This window comes from Gossypium hirsutum, chromosome A09 (genome assembly GCF_007990345.1).
Source record: "Gossypium hirsutum isolate 1008001.06 chromosome A09, Gossypium_hirsutum_v2.1, whole genome shotgun sequence".
Classification (NCBI taxonomy): domain Eukaryota; kingdom Viridiplantae; phylum Streptophyta; class Magnoliopsida; order Malvales; family Malvaceae; genus Gossypium; species Gossypium hirsutum.
Genome location: NC_053432.1, coordinates 67,978,498 through 68,001,294, shown reverse-complemented (window position 1 = coordinate 68,001,294; position 22,797 = coordinate 67,978,498). Strand labels below are relative to the sequence as shown.

The 22,797-nt window shown below is 34.5% G+C and overlaps 1 protein-coding gene across 1 annotated transcript; it reads left to right on the top strand.

Moving 5' to 3' along the window:
• LOC107889270 (proteasome adapter and scaffold protein ECM29) lies at positions 1-21,773 on the top strand. Its single transcript, XM_041076511.1, has 31 exons — positions 1-82; positions 500-633; positions 729-819; positions 997-1,079; positions 1,960-2,066; positions 3,435-3,587; positions 5,097-5,161; positions 5,938-6,025; positions 6,129-6,207; positions 6,281-6,389; positions 7,288-7,347; positions 7,486-7,604; positions 9,041-9,422; positions 9,577-9,758; positions 9,858-9,930; positions 10,481-10,631; positions 10,714-10,883; positions 11,053-11,403; positions 13,043-13,210; positions 13,596-13,889; positions 14,089-14,265; positions 15,066-15,329; positions 15,865-15,963; positions 16,048-16,232; positions 17,643-17,978; positions 18,622-18,775; positions 18,868-18,975; positions 19,086-19,253; positions 21,288-21,446; positions 21,526-21,638; positions 21,718-21,773. The coding sequence occupies exons 1-29, from the start codon at positions 14-16 to the stop codon at positions 21,330-21,332; spliced, it is 4,464 nt and encodes a 1,487-aa protein (XP_040932445.1). The 5' UTR covers positions 1-13; the 3' UTR covers positions 21,333-21,446; positions 21,526-21,638; positions 21,718-21,773.
• The last annotated feature ends 1,024 nt before the right edge of the window (positions 21,774-22,797 follow it).

Genomic DNA, 22,797 nt, shown 5'->3' with positions numbered 1-22,797 from the left:
AAATTTGTCTCCTATGCTTGTGGTAAATATTTCAAAACTTCCTCAACAACACCAAGAGATTCTCATGAGAATTGCTACTAAGGTATATGTGCAAATCGTTTGGTGATTCGTCTTCTTCTTGCATCTTTTGTTAACATTTGAGTGGCTGAGCAAAAAAATTAGAAGTTGGAACCGATCTTTACTCCAATGTACAAGTAAAGCCTAATGTTCAATCATGTCTAATCAAGAAGATGGCTAATGTTAGCAATTTCAAATGAAGGAAATGTATAATGGAATTAGTTAACTTCATTGATGCAGTCGAGGTCCAAAAAGTTAATCATACCCACATAATTCTCTCTTTCTGGCCAATCACCCGTTACCTCAAAATCTCAGTAGTTGTGGAATGTATGCTCGCAAAAGCTCACACAACATTATGCCCATATAGATTAACACTGTATTTTATAAGAAAATAAAATATTTTGAGACAATGCTGGTACATTTTGCATTTTGATGGTTTCAGGTAATTGGTGAATGTCATGCAAGCCGTGTTGACAATGAGATCGCTGCGAAGTATAAATTAATGAATTCTCATGACAGGGATTTATTTCTTGAATTTTGCCTTCACACAGTTTTGTACCAACCACCAGCTCAAGGGTTTGGAACTCTGTTTAACAATGGGATACTACAATCATCTGTTTGTCATTTTCAGTTCTAAGGTTTCTAAACTTTTTTTATATTTTCCTCTGTAGAGGAGGGAGCTCACCAGGGCTCTCCATTGCTCAAGCTAACCGAATTGCAGGGAAGGTTCCATTGAAAGGTGATATGCTTTTAACAAGAAAGGTGAGTTGAAAATTTCTTGTTTCTTGACACTGATATATGGCCTCTATTATAAGTTAGTTGTGAATACACATGTATTTGTAAGTTCACTGATTACATTTTCCCTATAGGTCACGTGACCTAAAGTGACCTGAGATTATGATATAATTCGTATAAGTTTGTTTGGTTCTCTAAAAACAGTTGGGGATCTTGAATCTTGTTGAAGCTATGGAGCTGTCTCCTGAACTTGTTTATCCTCTATATTTGGCTGCTAGTGCAGATAGGTATACAAGTTGCCTGTTTAAATTAAATTTGTACGTATAATGTCATGAATAGCCTTTTGTATCACTTTTTTTCATTGTGGTATCTGTACCTTAAAACAATGTTGAAGGTACTATCATTCTGTGTGAATCTAGTATCTGAGGTTAATACTGTTAATGACATGTTTGATATGGCTGTTTTCCAGTAAAAAGATGACACCTGGCATTCAGATGACATGTGTAATTTGGGTCCGTATCATAATCTATATATTACTTTTAAAACTTAAATTTCCTTGTAAGAACTGATTCCCCCCCCCCTTTTCTTAAAAAAAAAAATACAAACTCGAAAATTAGAAATATCAGAAAAATTAAAATCTAGACCCTCCTTAAATAAAATTTTTGAAGAACATAAAAAGTTGAACTTTAATATGGATTTGTTTTAAAAAAATTAAAATGGAATGGAAAAATTTTAAAAAGGAAAGAGAAGAGAATTGGGAGAGAAAGGGGGAAAGATGGAAGGGAGGGAAAGGGGCAAAGGAAGCAGATACAAAAAGGGGGGGGGGAGTGTTGTTAGGCAGTGCTTGTCGGCCAGTCTGAGGCAGTTCGACCCTGACCGACTACACTGCTGGGAGCTCACTTTTCCCCTTCCCCCCTTCATCTCATGTTTCCCTCTCTGGTCGATGATGTTAAGCCCATTTATCACATTAGCACACTATTTGATAATACTAGTGCCATATTGGACATTCTTTTTTTGAGAATACCATATTGGACATTTTAAAAGTAAAGCATAAAGGTACCACTTTGAACGAAAGTGCATGGTATATGCACTATTCCTGACATTATCCCAATTTAAATTTACTGCTTTTCCTTACTACAATGATTTATTTTTGGTTGGTTTGTTAAGTCAAGAGCCTGTTGTCAAGAGAGGAGAGGAGCTCATAAAAAGAAAGGCTTCTGGTGCTAATTTAGATGATCTGAGGTTGATTAGCAGATTGTTTCTACTTTTTACTGGTATGAAGTGATTCTTTTTCTCTCTGATCAAATAAAATCTTTGCTAAATTTGTTGGCTTAAATATTTTGTGTCATCATACTGGCTGTCTTTGTTTCATATGTATTCCATTTTATGGGTTTTGAGCTCTATTGTGTGAAAATAAAAGAATGGCTGCCTTTTTGCTAATGGCTCAGTTATGTCGTGATAAAGCTTTTGCTTTAACTCGGTTTATGGAGGTTGAAATCTGTTTGATTGTTTTCCATATTAAAGCAGTAACCTTATTGCTGATGACTCAGTTATGTCATGATTGTTTGGCTGTTTTGACTTTTGATACATTCACAGTTTTAATGTGCTAGGAAAATCAGTGGTTGAGAACTCAGAACTCATAATGACAGAAATATCCAAAAATGATTGGAACCCGGTTTGAACATTAGCACCTCGTTAACAGTTTGAACTTTTCTGTGTCAGATTTTTTCAACTTCAGCCAAAACTCTTTCATCATAGTAAATCTCGTCTATATTCCCAAAATTAGCACTTATTTTCTGAGAAACCTCTTTAATTCTTAACAAATGTCTTCCTAACTTTCCAAGGCAACTTTTACTGCAGTATGCACTGCTACCACAGATTTTGCAGAACCCAGCTTCTACACAGTAGCCTTTTTGCTGTATTCCTCACTTAATATTGCATTGAAACGTGATACTCGTTCAATCTCATAGTGCCATAGTTTGTTGTAATCATGAATGACAACTCCATTACAGTAAGAACATTTGGAAGTTTCTTTTAGGTGATTGTTTCGAATAGTTGGTCCACTTTTTAAATATTCAAATGTGTTCATTGAAAAAAACCTGTGGTTGACTTTTTCATGATATATGTGTAAGAATGCTACTTCACTTGTATTATGTGCTTCAATAAATAAAGGTTAAAATTATATGCTGAGAGATGTTGATGTGCTTAAATACATTGTTTGAAATATTGATTTTTTTTATAAAGATTTGATGGGAGATGCCAATCTATTAGAACGTGTCAATCTGAATATAATCTGTTATTAGCATTTCTTCTATGAATCTGAAGTTTGTCAGCCTGAACTTTGAGTCTGCCAGCATAAAGATTGAAGAGCAAATTATTATTTGATTTGCCAAGATTTGAAGTAATTTTTCAGTATTTATTGAGTTTTTGGTTACAATCATTATCTTCTGAAAGAACTTATTTAATCAATTTTTGAGCATTTATGCTTTCATTGCTGAATCTAAGGGAAATGTTGGTTAGTAATTATAGCTTTTTAGGTTACACTCATTATCTTTCTTTCTTTCTTTTACTTTTATTTTTTTATTTTTTTATTTATGCTTGTGGGATATTTTGGTAACACAACTTATTTACTATTTTTCAAGGCACTACAGGTGCAGAAAATACTGCCACGGATTCAAGAGTCAATCCTGGAAATGCTACCTTGAAAGTGAAACTGATGGCCGTATTTTGTCGGTCCATCACAGCAGCAAATAGTTTCCCATCAACCTTGCAGTGCATTTTTGACTGCATATATGGTACATGGCATATTCTTTTTATCCTGTGATGCGAATAGCAAAAAGTTAAAATGAATTATAACATGCTATGACTGAAAAATAATATTCCAGCTTTTTGAAGGGAACAAGTAGGAAGTTACTTTGCATACTAGATGAAAGTTTGGGTTAATAAGAGCAAGCTCTATTCTGAGAAGATTAAACCCAAAGCCTTATCTATCCTAACCATGAAGCTGTCCATCATAGAACAAGAAAACAACTAAAATAGCAAGCTAAAAAAGGGCTTCTAAAGGATATAGTTCTTAGGCTGTAAACTTAGTATTAATAATAGTGTAATCTTGCTTCCTCAGGCGACCTCTTCATAGTCTAAACCTGTTACCAATTCTCTTCAGTCTATCAAATAATAAGTTATAAAATTGCAAAACAGTACTGATAATTTGCTGCCAAAAATGTCCATTTTAACTTTTCAGGAAATGTAATCTTGTCAGTGGATCAATGATTGTGCTATTTTTGTTGTTACTTGGATCAGACTTCCTCTTAACGTGATATAGACTGGTGCTGGACAAGTTTTTATCATCACCTTTTCAATGCAATAAAATACATAAGAGTATTCTTTCACTTTGATGGTCCTAATACTGAAATGAATTCCATATAACCAAGAAAACCTGATAAGTTCCATATATTGGAGAATTGGGACCTTAAGCACATTGTTTATTGCATGTCTAGATGTTATTCCTGATTCACTAGTGCCTAAATGAACCAGATTAGTATTTGTTTCCTTCGGTTTTGAGGTTTGCAAGCAATAAAGTACCACCAATATTTAATTAGAATTGAAATCTAGCTCAAGGTAGTCTGCAATCATATCAAAGTAGGTTTATACTTTTAGCCACTAAATTACCTTAGGGCGGGAAGTTATGGGAAGTTTCTGGATTTTGCATGCCACTTGAATTTGATTTTTAAACAACAAAGCCTACATTTGAATAGCAGCATCTTAGAGATTTCTGCTAATACTGTGGGGATACTATGATAAAGACTATAAAGACAAATAAGAAATGGACAGAAATCCTTAAAGTATAAGGTCTTGTTTGAGAACCATTGTAACACTTCAGGAGATCCAGACTAACATAAAATTTAACTGAACATCCTAAAAAAGTTTAAAAAAAAATTTGTCACATGTCTGTTTATGTAGTTCACAATAGTACTCATCCTAGTTCACTTGAACTTCAAATAAGGTCCATTTACATGATCAAATTAACCTAATTGCATGAGTTATGTTTTTTTTTTCTTTCTAAATGGTAGATGCTGAAAATTATTGTAACCAAATTTGGAGATCATATGTGGAGCACACTTTCATAGACAGAATTATTGGGTTTTCTGTGGTAAAATTATATTTGCTAGTTGTCTTTTGCTTCTCATTGCAAATGAGTTCTCTCGATACTTATTATTCACCTACTACATGTTGAGCTGGTGGATTTATATTCCATATGCTGATTTTTTTTTTCTTTTGCATTTTGAAAAATTTTAATCTTATAGGAAGTACTACTACTTCAAGGCTGAAGCAATTGGGAATGGAATTTACTGTCTGGGTCTTCAAACATGTGAGCACCTTTTTATTTGATTTCTTTTTAATTTTCAATTATTAAGAACTTTTTAATTTGTGAACTCTGTGAGGTAATGAAAGGGTATGATCACGGAAAAGAAATTCAAAATCTGCGAAAGGGAGTTTCATGGTGGGCTTGTCTTTTAAGGCTTAGTTTTAGGTTTAAGAGATGAAACAAGTTGATATGGTTAACATTAACAGGAAAAATTCATAATGCAAGTAAGAGTCTAAGAGAAAACTTGCTGAAATCCTGAATAGCAATCAAAATAACTGGATTTTGGTTTTCTTTTCACTACAATTCACTTTTTAGAGTAGCAACTTAGCTCCTAAGAAACTTTGTTTGATTCATTTAGTCTTATATTGACAAAGGTTCTAGGCATATATACTGGGTGGGTGAGGGGGTGCGGGAGGAATCTTGTAGTTCCTGTATGCAAAATGCATATGTATTACCAAGAGGAATTCAGAACATGTTAAAAGAACAAGTTTCTAGATACAATAGGTTTTGTCTGGTTTATCCCCAGCTAGTCCACCCTGAGTTGGGTTGAGCAATTTTCTTTTATCTGGTGACAGGACTGTCCCTACATGTTTTGTGGCAAAGGCCTGCTGTGATTGCTAGGAAAATCTGCTAGAGAGAAAATAAAAAGTTGCTTAGTAGCTTCTTAAATATTGTCAGTTATCATTCTCACTCTATGTTTGGTTTTCTCTTTTCCCTAAGAAAAGCTTTATTTTCATTTATATTGTTTCCTTTTGTCATTTTCTTTTACGTTTATGTAGTCAAAACTTGATCAACTGAAACTTATGGGCCCTCTCATTCTGAATGGGATTGTGAAGTTGCTTGATGGTTACTCTAATTCAGAATCAGGTTATCTGTTTGAATAGTTTCCTGAACTTCATTTTGACATAACGATTTCAGTTATGAGCTATAGAATACTCTAAATTTACTTTAATATATTTCATTCACCCAGATTCAGTTGCAAGAAGCACCAGAACCTTCTCTTTTCAAGCAATAGGCTTGCTTGCTCAGCGTCTGCCACAACTTTTCAGGTCTTCTATCTGTCTAGTCTCATAACTGGTGGTTCCATTCTCATGCGCTGAGTGCTTTTTACTCTCATTTCAGGGACAAAATTGAAATGGCTACTCGTCTATTTCATGCATTGAAAGTAGAGTCCCAATCTCTTCGTTTTATCATCCAAGAAGCAACAAATTCGCTTGCTGCTGCCTACATGGTATACAAACTTCAGTCATATTCTCTAGTTATTTGTTGAAAGCCATTTGGTTTAATTGCATAGTTATAGAGAGCTATAAAGCTAATCACACTGGAGGATGGAATATCTGTTGGTTAATTCCAAAAATACCCCTGGGCATATGTGTAATGTTTCCTTACAATTTCCAAAAGCATGCATGCCTTTGTATTTTTGCTATAATGTATAACACTTCTTATTTTCTCTGACTCCATAGTGAATTATTTCCTTTTATGTTTGGATGTGTCAGGAGAAAGTCCATATATGAGGGAGAAGTTCTACACTTTTTATAAATAGAGTGGATATATTATTATTTTGCTATAGTTATTGTTGTTTTGCCATGTTCAGTTCCATGCTCAACTATAATTAAGCAGCAAACTATTCTAATTTAAAATTGGCTTCTTTTATTCAAAAATGATAAATAAATCTGCTTTTTCCCCCATGGAGAGGTTTAATTTATTTGCTTAAGAATGACACTGGGTTTGGAATCCTATTTGACTTTCATTTCTGTTGTCTTCTTCTTAGACAAAGATATATTGTATCAAAGTTTAAATAGTCCCCTGAATACTTTTTAGAAATGGTCTCTTATGTGTGTTTTACCACTATAATCTCTTCATTGATCTGTCTTTGATGACCAAGAGACTCTTTTTTATGCAGTATGTATTTGTGGACCTCCTTTTATAAGATGTTATGATCTATGATGCTAAATTGATAGTTTGCTTGACACAATGCAATTTCCTATAAATAATTTCTTGTACAAAATAATGCTTTTGGACTGTTGAGTCAATATGCAAGGCTTTCAAGCTTTAATATTTGTAGATGTCCAATCCTTCCAACCTTTGATATTGAGCTGAGGGCTTTGTTCTGTTTTTATGAGCATCAGGGAGCTTCAGCTGCTGTCCTAACAGAATTGGAGTCACTGTTGCTGAATAATTGTCAAGTGGTACTAGTCTTCTACAACTCTAATTCCTGTTTGTTGACTTATCTATTCAACTTGAAAATTCGAATTTTTTGGTCCATGATGCTGGTTTGGCTTTAATTTTCCCAACTGAGGGCATCTGAACTTTATTTTGACTAACAGGAAGAAGGTGAAGTTCGATTTTGTGCTTTAAGGTGGGCAACATCTGTGTTTGATTCACAGCATTGTCCCAGTCGATTTATCTGTATGCTTGGAGCAGCTGACTCTAGGTTGGATATAAGGTAGCTGACATTGTCTTTATGCTTATAGTGGAATAAAGAACTCCTTTTGGCTTTTGCATCTGTATTCTGTGTGCAATGGGACACGTGGACTCTTTGTACTTGTTCATTGTTGCTTAGTGTGGGTAATGATGTCAATGTTAGAATGTGGATGATGTGTGAGTTCATTGGTTAGCCTTCATGCTTATTTTTATAGAATTTAGCTTCCTTGGGTATTTCCACCATCTATTTATCATTCAGCGGCCAATCTATGCTATTACACCATCACATACTTCGATTACTTTGTAATTCTAATAGTGCCTTCTAGCAGTGGTCCTGCCCATTCTGTTGTCCATGATGAATGTGCAATTACCATTGTTGTTGCTTATGGTGTTTTAACTGTTTTGTGTGGTTTGATTGGAATGAGATACTGTGCAAGCAGACTATGAGATTTTAATGGGGAAAGCTAGGGACTAGCAGGAAGAGGTTACCATATGTAGGTATCTGAGATGATGTCTTAGGGGACAGAACAAAAATTTTATAATGTGCATTAAGTGGGGAGGTAATGATTTAAATATCAAGAAATCTAAAATTAGTGATACAGATAACGAATGAATGGGAAGAAAGGAATAAGAGTAAGAAAGGAAAGAAAACAAGGTTTTAGGTTTCCCGGTGGAAATATAAAAAGTAATCAGTTAAGTTCTTGGGATTTTGGTACTAATGTTGCGAAAGGATATCTATTTGCAGTGTTAAGATGCGTCATTCTACTAAATAAGAGAGAATATGATTGAAAATATGAGAAAAATGTTTTCTTGTTTGTTAAAGCAGAAAAAAATAACTTGATATGTTCATGATGTTGTTGTATGATATCATCTGTACTAACTCGGGTGTTGAACCAATTGGTTATGAAGAAATAGGAGCTTTATGGACTAATGCAGGTATTGTTGCTACAGGCTGCCCTCTTCAATCAATTGAAAACTTTTGGTTTTATAATAATCAGAATCTTACATGCACTTCATCTTATATATTTGTTAAAGAAAAAAAAGCAAAAATCTGCAATGACTTGTATGCAACTTGATGGTTTAGTGAATTTTAGCAATATTTAAAATGTTTTGGAAACTGGAATGGCCACTTATATCATGTGATTTTGCAGCCAATGAATTATTTAAATAATATTGTAATTAAAAGTGTTCTCAATGCATTATTTTGATAAAATTGCTCCTAAGCCTTAATGGAAAGGACATATAGGTATTTCACTTGCTCCTAACCTATACAAAAGGGAGATGTGACTTTTAGACATTATTGATGTGCTCTAGTATTATGCTCAAATCTTAATCTTTCTCATAGTTTTGAGCTTGTCTTCTTTACTCTCGATTTACATTTTCATTCTTAAAGTGATTGAACTGACATTGATACTTATAAACCCCCCTCCCATTCTCCCCCCCTTTTCTTTTAAACAGGGAAATTGCACTTGAAGGGTTATTTCTTGGTAAGGATGCAGGGCAAATAATCAGTCAAAATTTGGATCATAGATATCCCAAGCTTGGAGAGATGCTTGACTATATTCTTAAGCAGCAGCCAAAGTTGTTAGATTCATATGAACTGAGGGAACAAAAGCTTCTTTTTCCGTCAAAAATGTATGTGGCAATGATTAAATTTTTGTTGAAGTGCTTTGAGTCTGAGTTGGTGCAAAACAGCTCCTTAGGAAGATCATCTGAATTTCTGTCTTCAGTGGAAAGAATGTGCTTGCTACTAGAGCATGCTATGGCATTTGAAGGCTCTGTCGAGTTGCATTCTACTACTTCCAAGGCATTGGTCACAATCGGATCTTATCTTCCAGAGGTTGGTGCTGCATGTTTTCTGAACTTCGGTGTACTCCTGTTACTGCTGCATCTTTCCAGGCTTGGTTGCTGGTCTTGTTTTGTTTCTATCTTGCTGCTAGATTTTATATTCTTTGCTGACATTCTCTTTTATCATTAATATTATTGTTTTTAAGATGGTATCATCACACTTTGCTTCAAGAATATCATGGTTAAAGCACTTATTAAGTCATGTGGACATGGATACCCGTGAATCTGTGGCACGTTTGCTTGGAATTGCTTCCTCTTCTCTTCCGGTTACTGCATCATCTGACCTTATACGTGAATTGGTCTCCTTGTTCAGTGGAACAAACAAAAGGTTTGTGGGTATACTGTGTATGATAAGTCAGATATCTAGAATAATTACTTGTGTTTTGATGTTTTCTTTTATTTTACAACTGAATTAAATATTCTTCAGGTTTGAAGTGCAACATGGAGCACTATGTGCTACAGGATTTGTCACTGCTGATTGTGTTTCTAGAACACCTTCTGTAAGTTTTATAATATAAAAATTAACTCATGACTTTTGGATTTTTTCTTAAGATTAGGCAGCATACTTATAATGTTCATGCAAGTTCTTCACCAATTCATTGGTGCTATGAGCTACACTATAGTGTGACGTGCTGACCCGGAAAATTATATGCATGGTCTCTGAGGTCGCTGTTGCATGCATTCCTTGTAATTCTGGTTTTAGCGTGGTTATTTTGAGGCTTGGAGCCAAATCACTGTTTGAAGTTTTTAGGCTTGAATCCCTAGTAATTTCATTTATCCTGTTTCCTTAATCAAAGTTTGTCTAAAGGTTATAACCTGGCAAATAATGCAATTTGTTAAATCAGTATAACTATGTAGAGGCAAAAGGAGCATAATCTTATCTCTACGGGAACCAAATATTTGTTTTCTTTTTCCATTTTCTTTTTAATGCTGCTGCTTTCAAAATTTTTGCTTTTCTTCCAAAATTGTGTGTTCAATTTATTACATTAAATTATTTTAGTTCGGTCACTTTTTGAGATTCATGCATATTTGACATTCATCATTAAACAGATCCAAGAGGAACTATTGCAAAATACACTTAAATGCCTTGTTGACGTTGTTAATTCTGAGAGTGCAACATTGGCCTCAATTTCTATGCAAGCACTGGGTCACATTGGGCTCTCTGGATCATTACCTTCACTTGTCTGTGATTCTAGTTCAGGTGAAGTTAACCTATACTGATTTTATACTGCTATGTTTGTTCAAAATGCTTTATGACCTTGCTAATAAAATTGAAACTGCAGTTAGCATTCTGGAGCTTTTGAATGAAAAGTTGAGCAAGCTACTCTCTGGGGACGACAATAAGGCAGTGCAGAAAATTGTTATCTCCATCGGGCATATGTGTGTGAAAGAAACTTCTGCTTCTAACATGAAAATTGCGCTTGATTTGATTTTTAGTCTTTGCCGATCAAAGGTTGGTATAGAATGCTAGTAGTTTTGTCACAATATAGAAGTAGTTTCTTTTAGCAGATTGCTTGTATCGTTAAGACAAATCTTTGGGAGAGTTATATCTGGTTTTAGTTGTGCATGTAATTAGGAAACGCACTCAGTTTAGTGATTTTTTATAATTATTATTTGTACAGGTTGAGGATATTTTATTTGCTGCTGGAGAAGCTCTATCATTTATCTGGGGTGGTGTTCCTGTAACTGCTGATGTGATTCTCAAGACCAACTATACTTCACTTTCCATGACTTCAAATTTTCTTATGGGTGATATGAAGTTATCTTTGTCCAAATATAGTTCTGATGAGAAAAATGTGGTCAGTGAAGATTGCCATATTGTGGTTAGAGATACTATCAGTAAAAAACTATTTGATGCTCTTTTGTATAGTAGTAGAAAAGAAGAGCGTTGTGCTGGAACTGTCTGGCTTCTATCACTGACAATGTATTGTGGTGATCATCCAACCATCCAACAAATGCTTCCAGAAATTCAGGTTAGCCACAACTTCAGAAGTCACCATCATCTTTATTTAATATTATTTACTAGAAAGGGAAAATAGAAGAAACACTTTTTGGTTTCTAATAGCAACCTGATTGACACTTCAGGAACGATGTGTTATGATTTTAGAGATTGCATTGTTATTATTTTGTTATAACTTAATACAATTTTCCTCTTTCTGGTTACCCACTAGTTAATTCTAGCCATGAGGAAACTCTTCCTGGTAGCCACAAAGTCACATTGACAACTCTGAAAACTACTAATCACGCTTTCTTTTCTGTGCATGAACCCTCTTAATCTTTTTTCTTTCTTTCCCAGAGAGCTGGATTCAGTGGAAATTATGTACCTGGAATACTACTTTGATTAATAGTTTTATAATTTTTCCTTTTCTTTTTCTATTATAAGTAAGGTTTTGTTTCAAGTACAAAGAATGCAGAGCAACTCAAGCAGGTTAGAAAAATTCTAGAGATTTGCACTAGCTGAAACCGTCTACCTCTTGAATATAGCAATATGAAGGAAATGAGACATGAGACTTTTGAAAACAACAGTGTTGTCCTTTATATCTCAACCTCTATCTATTCATAGGTTTGAGTACTTCTCTCCATGAACACCACATCAAACATAATAATACTTCAATCTTCATATGTTTTCTTTCCACCACTTTTTTCAGACATAGGACAAAATGGCTACTGTATCTGGCATTACTTGACCTATCCAAAAGAAAGATTCAGCTACCTACCTGCCGAGCAAAAACAAAAAGGATGGTCTGCTACGTCAGCTTTATTCTTACACATACAATCCCAATGAAAATTACATGCTTTAAGATGATTTTTCCTAGTGAATATTATGTCAAGCTTTCAAGCAAAATGAGTAACTGTCTGGCTTCTTCATCTCAAGTTGCATCTCAAAATGATGAATAAATTGATCTATATTTGTTAAGGATGAATATGTGAAGGCAAACATGCTAGCTAAAGTCTAGCATAGAAATTGAGCCAAAGGCATAGTCTTGCTGTGGTTTTCAAGCTAACCAGATCCACTGCCTATCTTTTTTTGCTGTCTACTTCTTAAAATGATCATTGTTATCTCCTGGTAAAAGAAATATGATCAGAGGTAAATATATCATCATTAGAAAGTCGGATTGTTCCTTCCTTGGGTTGACTTTTTCATGTGCCAATTTTTTAGTGTTAAAAGTTCGTGTTCATTGAGAGACCATAGTCAGGAAAGAATCTGTCTATCATATGGGATATTTCATGCAGGCTTGTATTTTGTGGAGGTTCCTCTTTATTAATTGAATTGCCTCCCTTCCTGACTGGTTATTCTAGTTTAGTGTCATCATGTTAAGCATCTGCCTAATTTCAATTAATAATGGGTTGGATGCTTAACACAGTATCAGGGTTCAGGTTTTGTCGTGTTGCTTTTCTTGTCTAATCCTGTATAAGGTTGTCTATGTGTAAGCCCTTGTTGAGCTACACGTGATGTGAGGGGGAGTACTAACTGGTGTCAGTCATAGGTTTCCTGTGTTCTTGTATTCAAGTTATGTCCCTCCACCTATTCCTAGCTGATTTTAGGTTGGATGCTTAACATTTCATAATTAGTTTTGGGTGTTGCTTTGAAAAGTTTTCAATTAAATGCAGGAGGCATTTTCGTTCCTACTAGGTGAGCAGAATGAGCTTACGCAGGAGCTTGCATCCCAAGGTATGAGCATTGTTTATGACCTTGGTGACACATCAATGAAGAAAAACCTGGTTGACGCACTTGTCACCACTTTGACTGGTTCAGGAAAGAGGAAAAGAGCGATCAAGGTAAAGTTACGATGTCATATTTTGGCTTAGAAAGAAGGCTATACTGATACATGATTCTAGTGTCAGCACTATCTTCATATAAATGCTAGGGTTTTGTAGTTTAGGGGATGAGTTATCGAATTTGTAATCAAATTATTTAACATTGGTGCCAGAGATCATAAGCTACTAATTGCATCTTATTGTGCTAATCTGTCCACTCAGCCTAAAGCTTAGAAACCATAGATAAGATTAAAAATCAGTGTTTAGCAAACATCATTACCTAAATTAGATAGAAACTGATTAGAAAAGCTTTTGTTAAATCCTTAATTTTATTCTTTATTCTTCTTTCCCTGGATTTTTATTTTTGATTTATGCTCCTTGTTTATGGGTGTAAATTCCTTTTCAGTTGGTAGAAGACTCGGAAGTATTTCAAGAAGGGACTATTGGTGAAAGTCTTAGTGGGGGGAAACTGAGCACTTACAAGGAGCTCTGCAATCTCGCAAATGAGATGGGACAACCAGATTTAATTTATAAATTTATGGATTTGGCTAATTATCAAGCCTCACTAAATTCCAAGAGAGGTGCTGCTTTTGGATTTTCTAAGATAGCCAAGCAAGCAGGTGATGCTCTTCAACCACACTTAAGATTATTGATTCCAAGGCTTGTTCGCTACCAATATGATCCTGATAAAAATGTGCAGGTAAGAGTCCTTGAGACCAGAACAGTTCTTCATTGCTTCAACTTGCCTTTATTCTTAACTGAAGTTGTTTAGCTACCACCAATGCTCTATAAATGTTTTCCTTCAAATTTGGCGAATTCTTGGATTACCTGCTTTTACTGACTGCCAAATTTTCTTACATTCTTTGTTCAGTACTCCTGAGTAATTGTGACATTTGCAGGATGCTATGGCACATATATGGAAATCACTAGTGGCTGACCCCAAGAGGACCATTGATGAAAACCTGGACTATATCTTCGATGATCTTCTAGTACAATGTGGATCTAGGCTTTGGCGTTCTCGTGAGGCAGCTTGTCTTGCCCTTGCAGATATTATCCAAGGTCGAAAATTTGATCAGGTGATGAGCTTGCTGTTAGTTTATATTGCCTTCAGAAGTGATTTGTATCTTAACCAGTAGAATCCTTTGACCAAATTCTCACACTAGTTTAAAAATTGAAGTGTTCCAAAATTGTTTGACCTTGGCATATAAATTAAAGCATAAGATTTTATTAGTGTCTCGTTCCTTTTCTGGTCTTGTACTTGTTTTGCATAAGTTTGTCATCATATTTAAATCAAATAGTTAATCATAAATATTATTGCAAGCATTTCTGTGGACTGTGGTGTAAATTTTTGGTATAAAGTCTTTATTGTTATCATCAACTGAATTGATTACTTAGAGGGAGAGAGGGAAATGAAGGATGTTTAGAACTTAATAAATTATTTACAATCTACTGTCTAAACTCTGTAGGCGCTCATGAGTTGTTAAAGATTTTTTGTCTAAATGAATCCTAGTTAACAAATGACATGTCATAATCATCGATTTAGTAACCTGGAATTCCCCATAATATTTTCTTAGCATGAGTTATAGTTTTACCGCTTGGTTCTTAAAAAATCCAAGCTGTGTGGTATTTCCTAATTTTGCACATATTATTTATTAGCATGGTACAATTGCTTTCAATACCTCTGAAGCTTCATATTCCTACCACATTAACCCCAATGATACCATTCAAAGTGAAAGATATATTTCTTATGCATTTTCAGCATGATGCAACTTTGATGCAATATTGAGATTTCCCAGTCAATTTTTATGGTATTCTGTTATGTTTTGATGTCTAACAATTTCTGTTCTGTAAAATCCATCGACATATTTGTGAGTAGGTTGGGAAGCATTTGAAGAAAATCTGGCTTGTTGCGTTTCGTGCCATGGATGACATCAAGGAGACAGTGCGTAATGCTGGTGACAAACTATGTCGTGCTATAACATCACTAACAATAAGGCTTTGTGATGTATCTCTTACTGAAGCATCAGATGCAAGCCAATCAATGGATATTGTTCTTCCCTTTCTGCTTGCAGAAGGCATATTGAGTAAAGTTGACAGTATACGGAAGGCATCAATTGGAGTTGTTATGAAGCTTGCCAAGGTTTGCAATGTTTTGAGATTATTTTGCCTTGATGAGTACAGCACAGATCAAGTCATAATTGTCATTTTGTCTCCCAGTTTTTAGTTTTGCTGTGAACTGGCTTTACTAATTCTGTGAGTGCTTAATCTGCCTTAGTTTTTTAAAAAAAATTTATTTTGACACACCAAAATTTGTGTCCCTCAGGAAAGTAGATGAGTATTGATGGCTGTTTTTACTGTTGCCCCATCAATAAAGAACTACTTGCAAAAGTTAATCATGCTCCTCAAAGGCTCAAACAGTGTTTTCAGCACTATGACATACAATTTCCATAACTTAATAAAACAGAACATATCTTTAGTATAACTGATGTCCTCCTTTATAACTTTCATCTTTGGTCATCCTCTCCTTCCATTGACATTTGTATCCATTCTTAAATTAATGTGGGCGATTGCCACCTCTTTGTACCATGTTCATTACTTGACCTTATTTAAGTTTAATGTCTTTGTTTTATTCTTTTACTTAATTTACCATTTAGTGAATTGGGTTTTATTTACAGGGTGCAGGCATTGCACTTCGCCCACATTTATCTGATTTAGTTTGTTGCATGCTGGAAAGCTTATCAAGCCTAGAAGACCAAGGACTCAATTATGTTGAGGTTTGAAGGAAGTTCATTATTTCAAACTATTCCGTGCACTATGTTCTTTTAATATTTATTTGTATTCCCTTTTCATTCTTCTAGTTGCATGCTGCAAATGTTGGAATTCAAACAGAGAAGCTAGAAAATCTACGACTTTCAATTGCAAAAGGATCTCCAATGTGGGAGACTCTTGACTTGTGCATAAATGTTGTAGATAGCAAATCATTGGAGCTGTTGGTTCCACGTCTTGCTATCTTGGTTCGATCTGGAGTTGGCCTCAATACTAGGTTAGTACAAATTGCAATTCTAAATTTAACGTTAATCACATGAACTGAAATCTCAATACACTTTCAGAGAACTTTTTCTTGCCCTTTTCTGCATATTTTAGTCGAAAAAGTCTTGTCTGGTTGATAGTTGAATGTGCAGATTTTAGTATTACAAAAACCACTTGTCTCTCTTTTAAAGAACTATTTAAAGGTTAAATGTGTATTAAAACAATGAGGTTTGGTGTTCTGGTAGAAACCTCGTTAATTTATAAAGTTTCGTCAACATGTCCTGCTATTCTGTCCACAATAAGAAGTCTAAGAAGAGTGACACGGTTGCTGTTCTTTGTAACCTATTGGCTACTCTAAGGAACCAAATCAGTGCAATTGCAATTATTGGCAAGGCTTCTGCTTCGTATCAGCAATGTCCAAACTTTCATTCCGGAATTCCTGTATTTTTATTTGAAAATGTGGGGCTGTTTGCACTTTTATAGAAAATTTTAAGGTTGCATTCTAAGTTTAATGTTTCATCCCTTATTGCTTTAACAATATAGTTTTAGTATCATCGCATGACTATCATATGAGGTATGACATGGACCAAACTGCCTTTGTTTCATAAAATTATCATATTTTTTTGCTCATTTACAAGTATGTCTTACATTGTGAGAACATTCTTTATTCCTGAGCGTGCAACTTGTAGCTTCCAAATATTAATATGTATTTTGCTTTTTTTTCTATTGACATTTTTATTTATGATGCTTTATTCCTGTATCAGGTAGCTTATAATTATTATTATTATTATCCTTTAAATTTGAGATGACGCTGAATTGGATTTCCATTTTGAAACATTGGTTCCCAAACTAGCCAGTCTCATGATTCACTGGCATAACTACCAGAGTTACCATTTCTATTTTACCCTAGCAAAGTAATCAATATAATCATTTGCTTAGATATTTAAATAAAAGGTGATGTGATGAATAGTGCAATCCAGGTGCTACGTCTGTTAAGACTTTTAAGATAGTTATTCTCGTGGTCTCATTTTCCTTGTCAGTCCCTATGTATTATATCTGTCAGGAAGTGTCAGTCCATCTAAAACAGTTATTTTTACTTTGATTAGCTTTATCCATTAGATGATGTCATTTAAACAAAGTCGTCAAAAAACAAAAAAAGGTATTTCTTTTATTTACAACTTGCCTGAATAAAAGAATGCTCCTTACAGTTCTATGTAATATAATGCTTATGAGCTGAAATAATTTTAGTTGGTGATATAAATACATAATAATGAGAAATGCGTCTCTAAACTAAAAGATTTATGTTTCCTGGATAGCACAATGATTGCTGAAAGCTCTTTCTTGCTAAAAACAAGCACAAATGATATTAATGATGGTGTCTATAATTCTGATTCTTTATTCTCTTAATCTCTATCTTTCATAGGGTTGGTGTTGCCACGTTTATCAACTTATTAGTTCAGAAAGTTGTTGTGGGTATCAGACCCTATAGCAACATGCTATTGAGGTCATTGTTTCCTGTTGTAAAGGAGGAGAAAAGTACCGCAGCAAAACGTGCATTTGCAGGTGCTTTGGCAAGTGTTTTGAAGCATTCAACTCCTTCTCAAGCCCAGAAATTGATAGAAGACACTGCTGCTTTGCACACTGGTGACAGAAATGCTCAAATATCATGTGTGTATTTGTTGAAAAGCTATTCATCCATTGCTTCAGATGTTTTAAGTGGATATAATACAGTGATTCTCCCGGTGATTTTTACTTCAAGGTGCGGGTACATTTTCATCTAAGTGTTTTTCGTCTGTTGTGTCCCTTATTCATCCAATAGAATGGTTATTTAGTCCAGGACCTTATACACAATAAATGGCTTTTGTAAATGGCAATTGGGTGCTACATATTACTCACGGCCAATCACAAATCAAACCTAAAACAACAGCCCCACCCCCTAAAAAAACAGCTGAAATTTAGCACTTTTGGCAATATCTGAAAGTAAAATTGTAGTTGTAGGTAAGAACAAGATAACCTTAAAGAGTAACTAAATAACAGCCTCTTGGTTTAGAGACATAAAAACTTGATAATTATAGCCCTCACTATCCACAAATTTATTGCAATATGGAATTTCAGATTTTCCAATTACTAGATATTGAAGTTTTGCATCTAATAATCTTTATTATGCACTCCTGCCTATAGATTTGCAGTAATATGCAATTGTTTCGTGTAATTCTTTGAATTGGTTTTCTTTTCCTTGTTTCCCTCATTCAAATTTAAGGTATCTTTAGTAGCCAGTATAGGTACACAAGAGTTAATGTATATGGACAATGTTTATGCGCTGTCATTCTCAAGCATTATGAGAACAGCTTTTCTAAATGGAAACTGCTGATTCTTAAATTCCTTTGTTAATTCTTCTGCAGATTTGAGGATGACAAACATGTTTCTGGCCTTTTTGAGGAGCTCTGGGAAGAAAGCACAAGTGGTGACCGAGTAACACTACAGTTGTATATGGGGGAAATCGTCTCCCTTATTTGTGACAGCATTGCATCATCTTCATGGGCAAGTAAACGAAAAGTAAGTTCTCCTTTTCTTTCTAGTCCTATTTTGTCTAACTTTGCTTCTTTTAGTGCTGATCAAAGATGCTTTTTTGTATTTTGCACCTGCAGTCAGCTAAGGCAATCTGCAAGCTTAGTGAGGTTCTGGGTGATTCCTTGTCCTCTTATCATGTTCTTCTAACATCTCTTATGAAGGAAATTCCTGGTCGTTTATGGGAGGTTGGAATACTTAAACTCTATAATTATGTGAAATGTGTTAGGATCACTTGTAGAACTTGCTGGTGTAATTTTAGTTTACTCTCAACAATTTTCAATTTTCAATATAACAGGGAAAGGAAACATTATTAGATGCAATCAGTGCTCTTTCTGTGTACAACCATAAAGCAATTTCCATGGAAGATCCTGCTCTTCCTGGTACCATTTTGAGTCTCGTGTCTTCAGCGTGCACAAAGAAAGTCAAGAGATACCGTGAAGCTGCTTTTAATTGTCTTGAACAGGTAAACATCTGTTAATGAATATTATGATTTCATTATTTCATTTTCAACCTATTCAAAACTTTGTTTGAATGCTTTTTCTTTTATTATTTATTTTTAAAATGTTTTGTTTAATGCTAACTGTAGTACAACCTCTCATTCTATCCTTGCACCTTTTTTTTTAAAATGCACCTAAAGTTTTTAGGGGATCACTGTCAAAACTTGAGGGCTGAACTTATGACCTTTTTTTTCTCCCCTTTTATATTACCTGCTCATCTGAAGGATGGATTGTGTTCTTTGTTGGAATGGTTTAGCCCATTACTGTGTTAGTTTTGTGTTATATGAATGAATTATTAGGTAAAACCAATATTTCCATGTTTTGCCCAAGACTTTGGTCTTCACTTTCTTTGAATAGTAGTTGAAAAACAAAAGTAAAAAGAAAACAGTGTCTCTTCTTGGCATTTTCTTGGTGACAAGCAGTGACTTGTTTGTAATAAATAATAACCCTTAAGCAAGTTGTGTAGGAAAAAGGATAAATGTAAATGATCCAGACTGGTTTGGGAGCAATGTGGAGTTGTAATGTGCTTCTAATGTAAGTTTTATATGAACATCTTGTAATTCTGAAATTATAATGTTTTTCTGGTGGAAAGATCCGTAGGAATATTATTTCTCAGAGGAAAATCTCTGTTGTTGAGAGTGGTTTTGTCCATGATTATTAATTCTCAGGATATCTTCTAATTGATCTTTTTCATTGGTGAGAAATACCTATACATAACTCCAAGCATTTCTTCTGATCTATGGTGATTGTTTTCCTTTCTAATATTTACTTGATCTCTGACGTTGCTTGCATCTCATTCAGTTTGTTCTGTTTATTCCAATGATGATATCTAAAATTAGTTCTTTGAACATATGCTTAGGTTATAAAATCCTTTGGCAATCCGGAGTTCTTTTGTCTTGTTTTTCCTATGCTATTTGATATGTGTAACTTGACTTCTCCCAATAAAACTGGACGAGCTCCTTTGGCAAGTGACACCACTAAAGCAGGTTTTTTCAAATTCTTACTTTTACTTTGTTTACTAGATTATATATGTATGCAAGTTCTAAAGATTTGTGGAACCACGTGAGTTGAGCTTGCAGCTCTTTTACTTCTTATTCATTATAATTTTATGCAATTTTTGCTGCAAGAAATGTTACTCTACTCTTACTGATGAAAACCAGTTGATTTACCCTTCAATTTTTGGTTAGACATTTAATATCGTCAAATACCTGTTTGTTCTTTCTTTTTCAATTTTCATGCTTCAGCAGGATTCATTTTTTCTTTCTATCCTGAATGTTCCTCTATCCTGAATGTTCCTCAAGAGTGTGTCCTATTAAAAATTTTGGCTTAAGAAAAACAAAGAATAGAAATAGTTGTGCATTGCATGTAGAAAATACCATCAAATGATATACAGATTTTGCTAAGCATTTTTTTTTCCTTTTAACTTATAGAGAGTTCTGGGTTTTCTCATCTTGATATCCATTTTTGGAGCAAATGGTGGAACCTTTACCTTCCAGATATTTCTGCTTGTGCTTGAGTCTAAAGGGACTGCATTGTGTGGGTTCCCTTTGAAGTGCACATCAGGCATAGCACTTCTGCTCAAGTGTTAATTAGCATTACTTAAAAGTAGAATGCTTTTGGTGATGATCTGACCCCTAACAAGTGATGAAAAAACTGAGCTGTATTGGCCGGTTGGACTGGTCCAATAAGGAACTGGCAGGCTTTTATGGTTTATGAAACCTGTAATATGTTGAACTGATAATGATTCCTGTTGGATGAATCTGGTTATATATATTTTAATTTGTTATTCAAAATTTTGTTTATAATGGATGAGATTTGAATTTTAGACTTTTAATGTAACACCAATCCATTAAGTAAAATGCATTTTTTTTTTTAATTTTTTCAGGTTTATAACTATATTGTTAAGTTGAAACTTGCTTACATTCATGTTTCTCCCGCTTAAATGAGTTGGACCAATTGTTAAAAGCAAAACTAAGTAAAGGCTTTCTACTTATTTGCAGAATCTGATGATGCTGAAGATGTTTCTATTCCAGTTGACAAACTGATGAACTGCATTACATCTTGCATCCGGGTGGCATCAGTAACTGACCTTGTTGAAAACAAAAAGAAGTTGATGGATGTATTCTCTATTTCCCTTTCACCTGGTTTCCAGTGGACCGGTATCTTCTTCTCTCAAAATTTGTTGTGTGTTAGTTTCGCTGAATCTTTACTTCTACTGATTTGAGCTATTATGAGCAGTCAAAATGTCGGCCTTTTCCTCCGTAAAAGAACTTTGCTCAAGGCTCCAATCCAATTTGAATGACTTTCAAGGCACCTCTTTACATGCTCGCACGACTGCTTTTATTCATGAGGTACTGATAACCAAGAGTCAATTTCATTTTTTTATCTAATTAAAGTAGTTGTCCTCTAACTTTTGACTCTTTTTTTCAGTTGTTCTCTTCTGTGTCACCTAAACTAGTGGAGTCTATAAGCACAATAAAAATTTCTCAGGTATATAATCTTTGTTTTTCTCGTTTTGCATCCTTACGAGTACTATTCTCCTAAAAAGTTCATCCAAGGAGCAGCCTCGTAGGTTTCTCATCTTTTGTCAACTTTATGCAACTTACGTAGGTCCTGGCTAATATCATTGACGACATTTTTATGATGTTGAATAAGTTCTCCGTCAAAAGGATTCTGTTTTGTTAATAGAATACTCGATTATTTAATTGTTGAAAATTTTAAATTTGCTTCTTTTACGAAAACTGGGAAAGGAAAGTGCCTCTCGAAGCCATATTTTCTAATATGGATTCATATTATTTTTCACTTTAATTTGATTGTTTTCTTTTGAGAATGCTCTTGGAATCATTTCCTTCACAAAATTACCTGGATTGATTTGCATACTCTCTTAGGAGCTCCTCCTTTTTTATGAATTATTATACTTTATGTTATGCAAATTCTTCTTTTTTCTTTATATATCCATGTTTGACCCAAGCATGGGGTATGATCTTTCCAATATATATATTTAAAAAATTTAGTATACGGGTATATGACACTCACCTCGAGACTGAGTAGCAGAGATTATATAATACAATATTGTTTCTCATTGATACCATGTATTGTGGAATACTAGGTTCACATTGCTGCCTCGGAGTGCCTCCTAGAAATCGCCCAGTTGGGCAGATATATTTCAGCAACAAATTGGAGAGATATTGGACTGGAGGGTGAAGTTGTGCAGCTAATTGAGAAGGAAAAGAACGAGCAGGCAAGGTCTACGTTGAAAAAATGCATCGACAACCTCCAAAATTTCGAGCGAGCAAATGCTGAATCAAACTGAATATGGGAATGGAAGTGGAACTGTCCAAGAATGTCATCAATAGGATGTTACGGGGTCATGCCCAGAAGTGACTGTAATTCTATAATGTAGACCAACAAAAGAAACTACAGAAACAAAAATTCTAATGGAAAATTTACTCTTTTCATACTGTAAACTAGAAAATTACAAAAAATTTAAAATAAATTATTATAATATCA

Excerpts from the sequence above, each read along its gene's own strand:
- LOC107889270 (XM_041076511.1), top strand. The coding sequence starts at position 14 with ATGCTTGTGGTAAATATTTCAAAACTTCCTCAACAACACCAAGAGATT. Across the intron at positions 820-996 it reads ATATGCTTTTAACAAGAAAG|TTGGGGATCTTGAATCTTGT; the intron begins GTGAGTTGAAAA and ends CTCTAAAAACAG. Across the intron at positions 6,390-7,287 it reads CGCTTGCTGCTGCCTACATG|GGAGCTTCAGCTGCTGTCCT; the intron begins GTATACAAACTT and ends TATGAGCATCAG.